Here is a 14,060-nt window from a genome sequence, read left to right on the forward strand (position 1 = left end):
GTATTGAATGTTGTGTTTTAGGATGATTCTTACAAGCACTACTCTGTGATCGGCCTCTTGGACATCTATGGATTTGAGGTCTTCCAAAACAACAGGTAAACATATAAAAACTCTTAATTACACAAATCAATCAAAATACACTTTATGAGTGTGCTTACAATTGCCAGTTCTGTATTTTAACTCCTAAATATTGTTTTGTTTCAGTTTTGAGCAGTTCTGCATCAACTACTGTAATGAGAAACTGCAGCAGCTGTTTATTGAGCTCACCCTGAAGTCTGAGCAGGACGAGTACGAAGCTGAGGGCATCACGGTAGGACCAAATTATACTACTACTGCTACTATTATTACTACTATTACTCCTCAATACATTATTACTATGCTGAATGTTTTGTTCCTGTTCTGAAGTCACATTTAGTTAATAATGGCTTGTTGGGTTTATTCTGCCACACTACAGCGCTCCCTTGTGGCCATTTCTTTTCTTACACATCCCTGTTGAGAAAATAAAACTATTCTTAGCAGGCTACACTAATAACATTTTTAACTTAGAGATATTTGTTTAACTTATTTGGCCTAAAGAGACAAGCAAAATATGTGTTGTTTCATGTCTTTATTTCAAGTAAATTATGAAGAATGTGGATTGTAGAAAGTAGCCTCAGTTTTTGTTTCATTTTTTAAATTAATAATTATATTTTAAATAACTATACATAGCATAAGTTTTAAGCCTTGGGCATTTATTTTTGACTGCACCTTCTTGGTATAATCCAGCCTGTCCGACTCCTACCACATGGTTCCAGCTGCTAATATGTCATTTGTTAGTTCTATTATTATCCGAACAATCACTATTATTATTTGGAGACCTTTAATGGACCAGCACTTAAATCTGTTCATAATTCAAACAAAACATTTCTCTCTTTGTTATTTCATGTCATTTCAACCATAGACAGTCAAATAATAAGTCTATGAATTTATGCTTTTATGTCTCGTTTGTTTTGCATTGTGGGACAAGAGCCCGTTGTGTTAATGTGAATGCAGAGCAAACACGATGTGGGAGACGCTTTGAGTTTGCTTCATAAAGAGCCCATTATCGACTGACGTGAAAACTGTGGGTTGAGTAACTGTGTACAAATGATGCGGTGGCTAACCCTAACATGGTAACACAGCTGCTGTACATGTGTCTGCTCCATACGTCCGAGTGGGTGAGGACTAGATTCCTTACATTGTGTACATGGCTGGCAATACATAAATCTTCTTCTAGTATACGAAAGTGTGTAAAATATGCAGTATGTGAGTATAAAATGTGCACTGAGTTTGTTTGTTGTTTTCCAGTGGGAGCCGGTTCAGTACTTCAACAACAAGATCATCTGTGACCTGGTGGAGGAGAAGTTCAAAGGCATTATTTCAATTCTGGTAAGAAAAAAAACAAAAAACAAAAGAGTATGTGTCAGTGCTGGGAATGTTTTTTGCTGAGAATGTTCCACAGTATTGCATTACTTAGGTGCCCATATGTCCCTACTGAACCAAGGACAGTCCCAGTCCTAACAGATTTATACAAACCCAGTCATTTGTCCCACTCCCAGTTCCAGCTGTCCCTTTTTTTTGTCCAACTTTAACCCCGCCAACAGTAAACAAGGGACTATACAGTTGTTTATTTAGTTAAAATACAGAAAACTGCTTCAAAATGACCATAAGACGAAAAAATGCACAGAATAGACAATGTTATGCACTCCTTTTACAATTTTATTTATACCAACCATTCCAACCTGGGTGTGTCCCACTTTTGAATTTTGAAACTCTGGTCACCCTACCGTAGAAACATGCCCATAGTTAAGTATTTCCAAAACATCACTGAAGTTAAAGCTGCACTATGTAACTTTTTGCTCTGAATGTTCCACAGTATTGTGTTACTAAGGTGACCGGACTTCCCTATTGACCCAGGAGAGTCCCAGTTTTGAGCCCCGTGTCCCCCGTTCGAGCAGATTTTTACAGAACCAGTGATTTGTCCCAACTCCAGTTGTATACAAGAAATGTCGCAGTTGTCCGTTTATTGTCCAATTTTATGCCCGCCAACAGTAAACAGGGGACAATACAGTCATTTGTTTAGCTAAAATACAGGAAATCGTGCTTCAAAATGACCATAAGGAAAAAAAAAAAGATAAAATAATGCACAGGATGGACAATGTTACACACTCTTTTCACAATTTTATTTATACCAAAAATCCCAACCCGGGTGTGTCCCAGTTTTTAATTTTGAATCTTTGGTCACCCTACTGTAGATACATTCCCATAGTTTAGGATTTCCAAAACCTCACTGAAGTTAAAGCTGCACTATGTAACTTTTTGCCTTGGAATGTGCCGCAGTATTACATTCCACATATTCATATTACATTTATTTCATTTCACGAGTTTTTATTGCTCACAAATATATTGAATGACATGCGTTTTTACTGTTACCTGTATCACCTCTTCACAGATCTGACTTGTATCTTGGCCTGTTGTCCATGTACAGTAGTTGCTTAGTCTACATTTAATGCCATACTATGTAATATTCTAGGCAAAGAGTTGTCTTCTTCATTGAGAACCATATAAATGTAAATCTATAAAGCAGGTGATATATTCTGATAAACTTGATGTAAAATATTGACAATGGCATTGAATAACAGAGAGTCTGCGTAAAGGTCACACTCATTTTATCGACCTAAATAAAACTGTCTCACATAATTTTATTTTATGCTTTTCTCTTCAGGACGAGGAGTGCCTGAGACCCGGAGACGCCAGTGACATCACCTTTCTGGAGAAACTGGAGGACACAGTGGGAGGACATCCGCACTTTGTCACGTAAGTTTAAGCTTTTTGTTTACTAGTGCAACAAAAAATAAGTGTTATTAACAGAATAAACAGCCACTTTTGACTGTAAATGAGTAATTTTTTTCTATAGGCACAAGCTGGCTGATGGAAAGACCCGTAAGGTGATGGGGCGAGAGGAGTTTCGACTGCTGCACTACGCTGGAGAGGTCAACTACAATGTCAACGGTGAGGAGAAGAAGAATACATGTTAATTTACTTTACGTTTATTTACATACTGACAATATCGTGCCCAAAATAAACCACTCTCTATAATCTGGACAGCCTTTTGTAAATAAAAATGCATAAAGGGGGAAGCAGTTAGTATGAGGAATAGTAATAGGAGCCAAAGATGGTGATAATTGATAATCAAAGTACGCTTTATATCATTCTTTTCTAAGTCATATATCTTAATTTAGTTTAGTTTTTTTGTTTGTTTTTTAATAACATAAGAATTCCATAAATCTGGTCCACCTCACATAATCCACTGGAGATACATCGTTTACTCCTAATGAGATAGATCGTTTACTTTTTAGTTCATACTTTATTGCCTTTCATTCTGGGCCAAAAACTCCCTCAGAGGGGACCATCCCTTAACAAAAGAGTCCAAGTTTCCTTCAAGAATCTTTCATAGGGAAAAAATGTAACATTTATAATCCAATATGTGAAATAATCCTCTTTCCTCTCTCAGGATTTTTGGACAAGAACAATGACCTCCTTTTCAGAAACCTCAAAGAAGTACGTAACTAGAAACAACAAATAATGTGTACAAAAGTATTCAAATATACTAGTGCTGCACAATTGTCTTATCTTTGGCTGATGATGGCTTTTGTGTTCCAGGTTATGTGTATGTCTGAGAACAAGATCCTGACTCAGTGTTTTGACCGAGAGGAGCTGAGCGACAAGAAAAGACCTGACACTGTAAGATTATTATTATTATTTAAATTAAAGCTGCACTGTGTAACTTTTCTGGTAGAGTGTCTGCCACCTGCTTGTCTTCATGGAGATGTTATGGCTTATGTTAAGGCATTAAACATATTCATCTTGCTTTTACTCAATAACATGGGTTTTTGTTGACCTAAAACTATTGATTCTTAGTTTGAGTGGGCTCGCCTCTCCAAAGATCTGACGTTTAACTTAGCCCTGTGGCACTGCCTGCTGTCTCTGTAGAGATAAATAACTGTATTGCTATACTGTGACACATTCCAGGCAACATCTTTATGGAGAGAAGCAGGTAACGGACCCTCCACCACAAAGTTGCACAGTGCATCTCTCAGTTTTCCGATATCCAAATTTTGCAAAGTATGGTCATTTCCACATTCACAGTGTTATCAGTAATCTAGTATATTGCCTTTTACTTCTAAGCAGTTACAAGTATTTCAAAATTATTACTTCTATAGTAATAATAGTAAGAGTATATACTTCTTATAATTTTAAAGGGCCCATATTGCGCCATTTTCTGATCTATGTTAAAATGTCTCTTCATCACAAACAGACCTGGAGTTGTGTTTTGTTTCATTCACTCATGTTTAACACGCAAACCCTGCATATGTAGGCTGAGTCCCTCTCTCAAACTGAAAACACTCTGTTCTACCTTGTGATGTCATGTGGTAATACAGGAAGTGCTTCACTTTGTACACCTTTACTTGAATAATTTGGATGATTTCAGCCCTCGAATTGCCAATCTGTACTGCACTAAAGGTAAAAGGAGCAGTTAACTTGAATAATAATGCATAATATAGGACCTTTATGTCCCAGACTAGTATGTTTTCCCACAGTAAAACAAACGCAGATGTGTGCCCTGTCTCACTGTGGCGGTGGGCGGTCCTAAAGGGGATTCTCTCTCTCTCTCCTACTCTTCGAGGAATGCCCCTTCGAAACAGTGACCCAGTTAAATGCCCTACTGTCCCAAACCACACCGCCAGTCCTTCACAGTGGACCTTGTGTTAGCGTCCACATCATACGACCACTGCTCTGCCCGTCTCGCTATTTTCCTCATTAACGTCACCATCTCTGCATCCTAAAGCATCCGTAAAGTGTTGCATCGCTCTTCCAATCTTTCTGAACTAACTTTTCCCATTTGTTTCCCTTGTCGTGTGTGTGCGGTCAGGCGGCCACCCAGTTCAAAGCAAGTCTGGCGAAGCTAATGGAGATTCTGATGTCTAAGGAGCCGTCGTACGTGCGCTGCATCAAGCCCAATGACTCCAAACAATCAGGTAAAGAGCCGATTTATTTTGTATTCCTGAAGAGAAATGAACTTGCTGGATTTAATCACTTATGGGTGCACTGTGTAACATTTCTAGTGGAGTGTCTGCCATCTGCTTGTCTCCATAAAGATGTTATTGCTTTGTCTAGAATGTTCCACAGTATAGATTAACCCTATCGATCATGAGGGAGACAAGCAGGTTACAGCACTACGCTACATTACAGTTCAGATCTGTGGAGAGTCGCCTCTATTCACAGAAGGAATTAATGCATTTTTGAGAGATAGAAACACATGTAATGAATAAATGTTAAATGGAACTGTTTAATGTTATACCATGGAACATTCCAAAGAAAGAGAGACAAGTAGGTAGTGGACTGTCCAAGTTGCGCAGTGCACCTTTAAAATAAGAAATAGTGTGATGTAGTGTAATTTGCATATTGGTCAGATTAAATGTATTGATTTTTGATTGATGCGATTATTTTATTTTGACCGTATGAGCAAAACATGTACAATAAAAGGAAAGAGATCCGCACTACAGTTGTTTGAAGCTCCCAAATTTTTATTTCAATGACGCCACGTGTGACTTTTGGGTCAAGCTCTTCTTCAAATATATCTGTCTCTTTCCTTTTTTTGTACTATTTTTCTCTTTGGACCCAGCACGCATTTGGAATTTTGGTTGGATGTGCATGTCTCTGTCTGCTATATGAGCAAAATATAACATGAACTTTTGAACAGATTTTTTCTTTGGGATCAATAAAGTGTCTATCTATCAATCCATGTATCTTCTATCAAATGGCTTTTAAATGGCAGAACACAAAGCAGGATTTTTCATGTACAGATTAACACAAAGATACTCTGTCATTTTTGTGTTCACTGCTCACTTGAATAGTAAATTTTATGGATTTATCTCGGTTTGGGACAGGCACAAAAGTTAAATTTGGGTGTTATGGTTGGTTTGACATAGTAATGAGGTGATCTTGGTGTTATTGTGTTATAGCGGTTAGAAACAGTGTTAGATCAGTTCTATTACATGTACGCAAAGTTAAATGGCGGCAGGCTACTTGTTAAATGTGTTAACCAGTCTTCTGTGTGGTGTAAATTAGCTTCACTAATGCAAATACTTTCTTATTTTATCAAAAATTTAAACTAATTCATAAAATTTTCATACACATTAGCAATTTCACAATGTTACACTTGTATTAATTATTATGAAAGAAAAGTTTGCGATTCTCATGAAAATAAACAGTTTTAAAAATCATATCATTGTAACACTTGATCAAACATTATACATTTTACAGACAACTTTTTTAGACTACAGAAGATTATAGATACTAAAATCCTTAACCATAAAAATAGTAGAATCTTTAAATTGATCGATTTTGAGTTTATGTTTTGTTTTATTTAACCATTATTTATCCAGATAGGTCAATTGAAAATGACAAAATGGATGAATCTTGCCATCCCTCCTCTGGTTCACTCTCTCCAGACGCTGCGCTTGTTTCTGTATTTGTGTATATCTATCTGTCATTGTAGTGTTGAGTTTATGGCCTTTGTTTGGTTTCACAGTTCTCCTTTTGTTCATTCACACTGTTTCTCTGTGTGACTCCTACTGCTGCAGCTGAGCCATAACTGCCCCAGTCCGGTTCATTTCTGCCCCACACGTTACATATTTCCAATCTGACAAACAGGACACCCCCCTCTGACCCTCTTTCTATGCCTCATCCATAATGTCTATACATTGGGAGTATTAGGATTCATCTTGTTTATATCTTGGCGACTAGAGTGGTCATATAGTAAGACTTTCATAAATGATAAATTCTACATTCAAAACAATGTATGCTCTAAAAGTGAATGATCTTAAATGTAAATTACATTTTACATCTAACAGCAGCTGTTATACCTGGTATCAATCATCTGGGGAGTCTTTTAAGTGTGATCTTGTTGATTAAGTTAAGGATGGTGTTGATAGAAATGTGTATCATCCCGATTATTTTGTTAGTTATGTTTTACAAAGATTTTTTAAGAGGTAATTGGTCATTGTGCCCGATTTGTAAATGACATAATTGTCCATACTGTTACACATTTCCAGTCTAACTGTTCTGCCCCCTCTCCGTGTCCCCCTCCCCTCTTGTGTGTCCCAGGACGATTTGATGAGGTCCTGATCCGGCACCAGGTCAAGTACCTGGGGCTGATGGAGAATCTCAGAGTGCGCAGAGCAGGGTTTGCCTACAGGAGGCGCTATGAGATCTTCCTGCAGAGGTGAGCATAAACGTATATTTTATCCATGTCAAGGATGTCCAAAGTGGGGCCCGCGGGGAAACTAGGTCCTCCAGGGGGTTTCAATTGGCCGACAAGGGGGCTCTGAGCTCTTCTTAAGAAGAATCTATTTTGATTCAATTTTGTATTGAAAAGACTGTCAGAAGATGGGAAGGAGGCCAATCCTGTCTATTTCACTCAATTCAGTCATACATTTCTTTGCAGAAAAACTGTTTTGCAAACTATCATTACATTTGGACCTCAACCCTCTAATGTGCATTTATTTTGTCCCACTGAGGAAAACTTTGGGCACCCTTGAACTATGATAAAATGACACAGGTTTTGCTTTACTCACCATAACAAAATATTACATTTATGTAAATAGTAGTAGTAGATATTCATTGAATGTGAATATTTGGTGATTATTTTGTACTTTCATGGTACTTTTTGGTGTCTATTACTAAATATACCAGTAAAAGTACAATGTTATATGTGGTCACTATTCATAAATAAAAGCTGTAGAAGCAGTTTGTAATAAGTATAGTTATAATAGTAGTAACGTTGGTTGTAGTACTATGATTATGAAATGAAAAGATATTGTAAAGGTAGTGGGAAAACTCACTTCATTCATACACAGCTGGCATTGTTATATGTTTTAGTCTTATGAACTTTGACCTCTTGCAGATACAAGTCCCTGTGTCCGGAGACGTGGCCCAACTGGCAGGGCAAACAGTCGGATGGGGTGGCCACTCTGGTCAAACACCTGGGATACAAACCAGAGGAGTACAAGCTGGGCAGGTGAGAAAAACACCACTATAATGTTACTATCAAAGCATCACAGAAATCTAATGTTCCTATGTTTTTAAAGGTCCTATATAACACAATATGGACTCTTGTGAGCTTTAAGCCAGTTTGAGTTTTGTTTCATTCACACATGTTTGAGTAATCCTTTATTATTAGTCTGTGTACATCCACAAGTTCAAAACACTCTCTTCGACCTTGTGATGTTATGAAGCAATAGTTTTCAAATTAACAGCTACTTTTTACCTTTAGTTCAGTAGAGATTGGAAATTCAAGAGCTGAATTTATCCAAATGATTCTAATGAATGTGTATGAAGTTGAATACACAGTGGAGCACTTCCTCTATTACCACATGACATCACAAGGTGGAACAAAGTATTTTCTGTTTGAGAGAAGCCTCAGTATCAGCCTAAATATGCAGGATTTGTGTTTTAAAGCGTGTGAATTAAACAAAACACAACTCTGCATGTGTTTTTGATGAGGAAACAACATTATTACATAGATCACAAACTAGCTTAATATGGGACTTTTAATACATTTATTTATTTATTCATTCATTTATTTATTTGTTTGTTTGTTTGTTTATTTAATAGGGAAAGTGCATATTAATGAACATCTACAACATTGCAGTGTAAATGTGATAGATTATAGCAAAAATTTCCATCTGTAGTCCCTAAGCAGATGACACCACAAATTTAACAGCAAAAACAAGTGACAGTTATACACTAAAAATGTCCACAAGTCTGGTTTTCCGAACATCTTACAATTAGCAACATATTGCTTTATTTGTTATTTCATATGTTCCTTTCCATTCTTAAGATGTAATATTTGTTTTCTGTTGTTAAGCGCTATGGCAACAGCTCTCATTTTCATCATTCTGAAACCTATGGATAATGATTATTACAATTTGATAGTCATTTTGAGTAGTAAAAAGGTTAAAAAGTAGTTTTTGTATATTCCTATGAATGATTTTTGTGGGTGCTTACAATATACAAAACGTATTTGTCTAAATGTGTCGGAGCTTTTTCTTAAATAGTTTTTGTATTTTTTTTTTTTTTTTAGATCAAAGATCTTCATTCGTTTCCCAAAGACCTTGTTTGCCACTGAAGAGGCGCTAGAGACCAGAAAACACAGTCTTGGTAAGAGCTTTATTTACAAACATGATGTAATAATGTTAACAAAATGAATATTGTACAAAAGATTTTATTATAATACTTTGTTTTTGTGCCTTTTTTAGCTACAAAGCTCCAGGCCGGATGGAGAGGCTACAGCCAGAAGTCCAAATACCAGAAACTCAGAAATGCAGGTAAGAAATCTGTCAGTGAATATATACGATACGATGGAATTCGAAATCTTAGATTACAACAGTCTTATGCTCTTATCATACTTAAAGGTTCTATATTACACAAAATTGACTCTTCTGATGTTTAAGTCATGTTTTAATGCTGTTAACCTGTCAGAAACAGACCTGGAGTTGTGTTTTGTTTCATTCCCACATGTTTGAGTAAGCCTTTATTATAAGTCTGTCTACATCTCCAAAGCTCAAAATGCTCTGTTCCATTTTGTGATGTCATGAAGTGGTAGTTTTCAAGTTAACAGGCTACCTTTTACCTTCTTTTCCATTGAAATTGGGGAAATTATCCAAATGATTCTAGTGAAGGTGTATGGAGCTTAAAAACACAGTGGAGCACTTCCTGTATGACCACATGACATCACCACCTTGGGGTTTCTGTTTGAGAGAAGAACTTGGCCTAAATCTGCAGGGTTTGTGTGTTTAAACGTGTGTGAATGAAATAAAACACAACTCCAGGTCTGTTTGTGATGAGGAAACAACATTATAACATAGATCAGAAAATAGTGTAATATAGGCTCTTTTAAGTGTTCAAAACATTATATTGTATTTTTTATGTACTTGAGAAGTGGGATCAGACTAAACCTTGGCTTTAAATCTACTCTTTGAAATATTCATGATTGTTTTGTTGCTGTTTGAGCCTTATAAATACATTGAAAATCTATAGTTCATGTATTATTCAAGAATGCTGATATTTTGTTGTGTTTTTAGCTATCGTGTTCCAGGCTTGTTGGAGAGGCATTCTGGCTCGGAGGAGGGCCCAGCGCAGGAGACAGGCATCTGACACCATTCGCAGGTAAGATTAATGTGCAAAAGATGTATTATTGTGCTATTTTTCTTCACTTTTAATGTATATTGTAAGCATTTATTAAAAGGGCCTATATTACAGTACATTCTGATCTATGTTATAATGTTGTTTCCTCATCACAAACAGACTTGGAGTTGTGTTTTGTTTCAATCACACATGTTTAACACACAAACCCTTCTTCTCCCAAACTGAGAACACTCTGTTCCACCTTGTGATGTCATGTTGTAATAAAGGAAATGCTCCACTGTGTTTTTAAAGTCCAGAAACAAAACACAACTCCTGGTATTTTTTTTTATTTTTTTTGATGAGTAGAGTCACAAAAGTAAATTTTGCATAATATAGGACCTTTAAATAATCTACTTTTTAGTTGAATTATTTTGTGATTTTGGTGAATAAAAACTTAATGTACTTTGGCAGTCAGTTAATTATATAATTGTTATTTAATCTCCAGGTTCATCAAAGGTTTCATCTACCGCCACAAGGAGCGCTGTCCTGAGAACGAGTACTTTCTGGATTATGTGCGCTACTCTTTCCTCATGAACCTCAGAAGAAACCTGCCCAAAAACGTTCTGGACAAGAGCTGGCCAACCCCACCCGCCGCACTCGTAGAGGTGGTTTATTCTTATCATATTTAGTCTTTTATTGTTGTTTTAGTATTCTTTTTTACTCTTTTTTTTGTTGTTGTTATAGCACTGCCCTATTTACAGTTTGTATCTATCATGAAAATGTCAAATTCTGAGTTTGTTTTGGACTGTGTATGAGTCAATTGATCATAACCATTAGTTTGATCAGTATATTTATATAATTGTGATTTAAATGTTTTAAAGGCACACTTTGTAACATTTCTGGTGGACCGTCTGACACCTGCTTGTCAAAATCTTGCTTTGCTTTGAAGGTCTCACTGTGTAGCAGTCATCTTTTCTATCTTACAATTATTAGATTAGAGGTATTTAATTGTTCAGAAATAACTTGAAAAACATATATTCTTACTTTCAGTGGGGTTGCCTCTCCACAGATCTGACCTGTAATTGGAGCTGCTTGTCTCTTTGGAGATAGAATTTTAATGCCAAATCATAGAACATTTTAGGCAAAGCAATGCCATCACCATTAAGACAAGCAGGTGGCAGATGCTTCACCAGAAATGTTACATAGTGCAACTTTAGAAACATAGACTGATTTAGTTTTTCTTTTTGTTGTTAGGCTTCAGAGCATTTGAGGAAGCTGTGTATGCAGAATATGGTGTGGAATTACTGCAAGAGAATCAGCCCTGAATGGAAACTCCAGGTAAGATCATAATAATAATTCAATGATGTATTCAAATAATTTCCCTTGTGGATCAATACAGTTTGTCTAAATCTATTAAATAAATAAATAATAATAAAGTACTTTTTGTATTGTAACTGTTGCTGTCTGTTCACAGCTGGAGCAGAAGATGGTCGCCAGTGAAATCTTCAAAGATAAAAAGGACAACTACCCACAGAGCGTGCCCAAACTGTTCGTCAGCACCAGACTCAGTAAGAGCACTTTCATACACTTTTAAAATCGATTTTATTTCCATTTTTTTATGATTTAGTATTAATATTATTTCCAAGTTGTATTTTATATTAGTTTAAAGGGCCCATATTGCACTAGTTTCTGATTTGTGTTCTAATGTTTCCTCATCACAAACAAATGTGAGTTGTGTTTTGTTTCATTCACATATTTAACACAAAAAGTGCTGTATTTTTAGACTGTGTTCTTCTCTCAAACACTCTGTTCTACCTTGTGATCTCTTGTGGTAATACAAGAAATACTCCACTGTGTTTTTAAACTCCATACACCTTCACTAAGATCATATGGATAATTTTTCCTAGAATTTCCACTCTCTTCTGAATTTAAAAAAAAAAAAAAAAAGGTTGATGATGTTGAAAACTACCACTTCAGACAGAGCATTTTGAGCTTTGTAGATGTAGACAGACTAACAATAAAGGATTACCCAAACATGTATGAACAAAACAAAACACAACTCCAGGTCTGTTTTGAGGAGGTAACAACATTATAACACGGCTTAAAGCTCACATGAGTCAATTTTGCGTAGTATAATAGCTTTAGGCATTTGCATTGTTCAGAGCTGTGTGGTCAGACTGGGCCTTGTGTCAATAAATCCTTTATTGCCTTTTTGTGATGGTTTTTATGGTTTTGTCCTTATCTGCCGTTTGTGTTACAGTTTGAGCCTTGGGGGGTTGTAAAGTAATTTTATTTGTGTCTAAACAAAGGAAGGCCTCCAGGGTTTAGGAAGAAACCTCAGCATTACGATGGTCAATATTAGACCAAGGAAGCTTTTTAGTTTCAGACATATGGTGTTAAAAAAATAGTATACATAACCTTTTTGAAATGAATTAGTTCTTTGAAAATAGTTAGGTCTTTATTTCGAGCTATGTCACATCAGAACAAACAGACAGTGGTATAGAGATTAATGCAATCTGCTCACAAATGCATACAAATGAAGATAGTTCTCGAAATGGAGTGGGAAGACTTATTTTTTACCACTCAGCAATACAATACACACACACACACACCAACATTTAACATTTATATACACACATTATCACAGGTAACAATTATTTTTAAATACCAACAATGAAATTTGTAATGTAATTTGAAAAACAAGATTTATTTATTTTTTGTCTCATATTGATTGATTTTAAATTGTCTATTCAATTAAATTTTTTCTCTTTAAAAGTTTATAAAAATATCTTGGTATTCATTTCCTGAACATTAACAAATACATATAATCAGGGACATTGAAAGAACAATCATCGACGATTAGACATGACGGAATTGCAATCTTGAATTTGATTATTTCACAGATTTTCTTTGTCAATGCATTTTAGAGAAACTTTTTATAACATACTGTAATAACTTTGTACATTTTGGACATTGTTACATGAATAATTTCTGTTACAGGTGGAGAGGAAATTAACGCCAAAGCGATTCAGAGTCTGGGCAGTGAGAAGATGAAGGTTCGTATACAGTAGTTTTGTTTTGTCAATGCTGTTTTAACGTTTGTTTTCATTTCTTCTTCTTCTTCTTCTGTTGACAGTACGCAGTGCCAGTCACCAAATACGACCGAAAAGGCTACAAGCCTCGACGCCGGCAGCTGCTGCTCACCAGCAACTGCGTCATTATTGTTGAGGAGGGCAAACTGAAGCAACGCATCGACTATGGAGCCTTAAAGGGTACAGTATATAGAGAAGTACTTACAGACAAAGGAATTAAGTATAAAAATAAAAAAAAGGCTGACAAAGTTTTTAGAGTGAATACGTTTCTCAGTTCTGATTTAGTGATGTCACTCATAGTGTTCAGCCAAATGTTCCAGTCAAATGAAGCTCACTGAGACTTGCAGTTATAGGAGCAAATTTGGAGCCAGTTGTATATTAGGAACAGGAATTTATTTCCGGACAAAATAGTGAAATAAAAACACCGCACTGCAAAAAAGCTTGGCCACAATTTAAGATATAACGCTTAAATCTATCAGAAAAGGACTTAAAAGTAGTAACATTATCCGTCCATGCAGCAAGATAATTTAACTTAAATAAATAAATCTGAAAACAAGATGAATAACCTGATATAAGATTTTAATTCTTGGCCAGGTCAGAGACATTTGCAGTGGAGGATCATGTAGAGCGGGTTAATACGAACATTTTAAGACCAAAATGACGAGGCTCACAGCAACAGTTACTGAGAGGAGAGAATTTTTCAGTGTAAAGTTAATTGGAGCCAGAGTCGATGGAGCCAGAAGCGCCCTCATGCTCACT

General features: G+C 36.1%; 1 protein-coding gene across 3 annotated transcripts in view; it reads left to right on the forward strand.

Moving 5' to 3' along the window:
- The window catches only part of LOC110160369 (unconventional myosin-Ic), a 117,876-nt gene that overhangs the window by 96,898 nt on the left and 6,918 nt on the right, over positions 1 to 14,060 (forward strand). For all 3 annotated transcript variants that reach the window (XM_020925006.2, XM_020925009.2, XM_020925007.2), the window contains exons 11-28: positions 22 to 95; positions 205 to 310; positions 1,327 to 1,407; positions 2,744 to 2,835; positions 2,936 to 3,030; positions 3,533 to 3,579; positions 3,682 to 3,762; positions 4,952 to 5,057; positions 7,189 to 7,306; positions 7,988 to 8,101; positions 9,167 to 9,243; positions 9,342 to 9,410; positions 10,167 to 10,251; positions 10,715 to 10,874; positions 11,464 to 11,547; positions 11,684 to 11,777; positions 13,210 to 13,265; positions 13,346 to 13,481. In XM_020925006.2, coding sequence (XP_020780665.1) covers positions 22 to 95; positions 205 to 310; positions 1,327 to 1,407; positions 2,744 to 2,835; positions 2,936 to 3,030; positions 3,533 to 3,579; positions 3,682 to 3,762; positions 4,952 to 5,057; positions 7,189 to 7,306; positions 7,988 to 8,101; positions 9,167 to 9,243; positions 9,342 to 9,410; positions 10,167 to 10,251; positions 10,715 to 10,874; positions 11,464 to 11,547; positions 11,684 to 11,777; positions 13,210 to 13,265; positions 13,346 to 13,481 — 1,675 coding nt within the window. The remainder of the gene's footprint in view (positions 1 to 21; positions 96 to 204; positions 311 to 1,326; positions 1,408 to 2,743; positions 2,836 to 2,935; positions 3,031 to 3,532; positions 3,580 to 3,681; positions 3,763 to 4,951; positions 5,058 to 7,188; positions 7,307 to 7,987; positions 8,102 to 9,166; positions 9,244 to 9,341; positions 9,411 to 10,166; positions 10,252 to 10,714; positions 10,875 to 11,463; positions 11,548 to 11,683; positions 11,778 to 13,209; positions 13,266 to 13,345; positions 13,482 to 14,060) is intronic.

Source organism: Boleophthalmus pectinirostris, unplaced genomic scaffold (genome assembly GCF_026225935.1).
Source record: "Boleophthalmus pectinirostris isolate CB_2022bp ecotype Guang Dong unplaced genomic scaffold, ASM2622593v1 HiC_scaffold_9, whole genome shotgun sequence".
NCBI classification, from domain to species: Eukaryota; Metazoa; Chordata; class Actinopteri; order Gobiiformes; family Gobiidae; genus Boleophthalmus; species Boleophthalmus pectinirostris.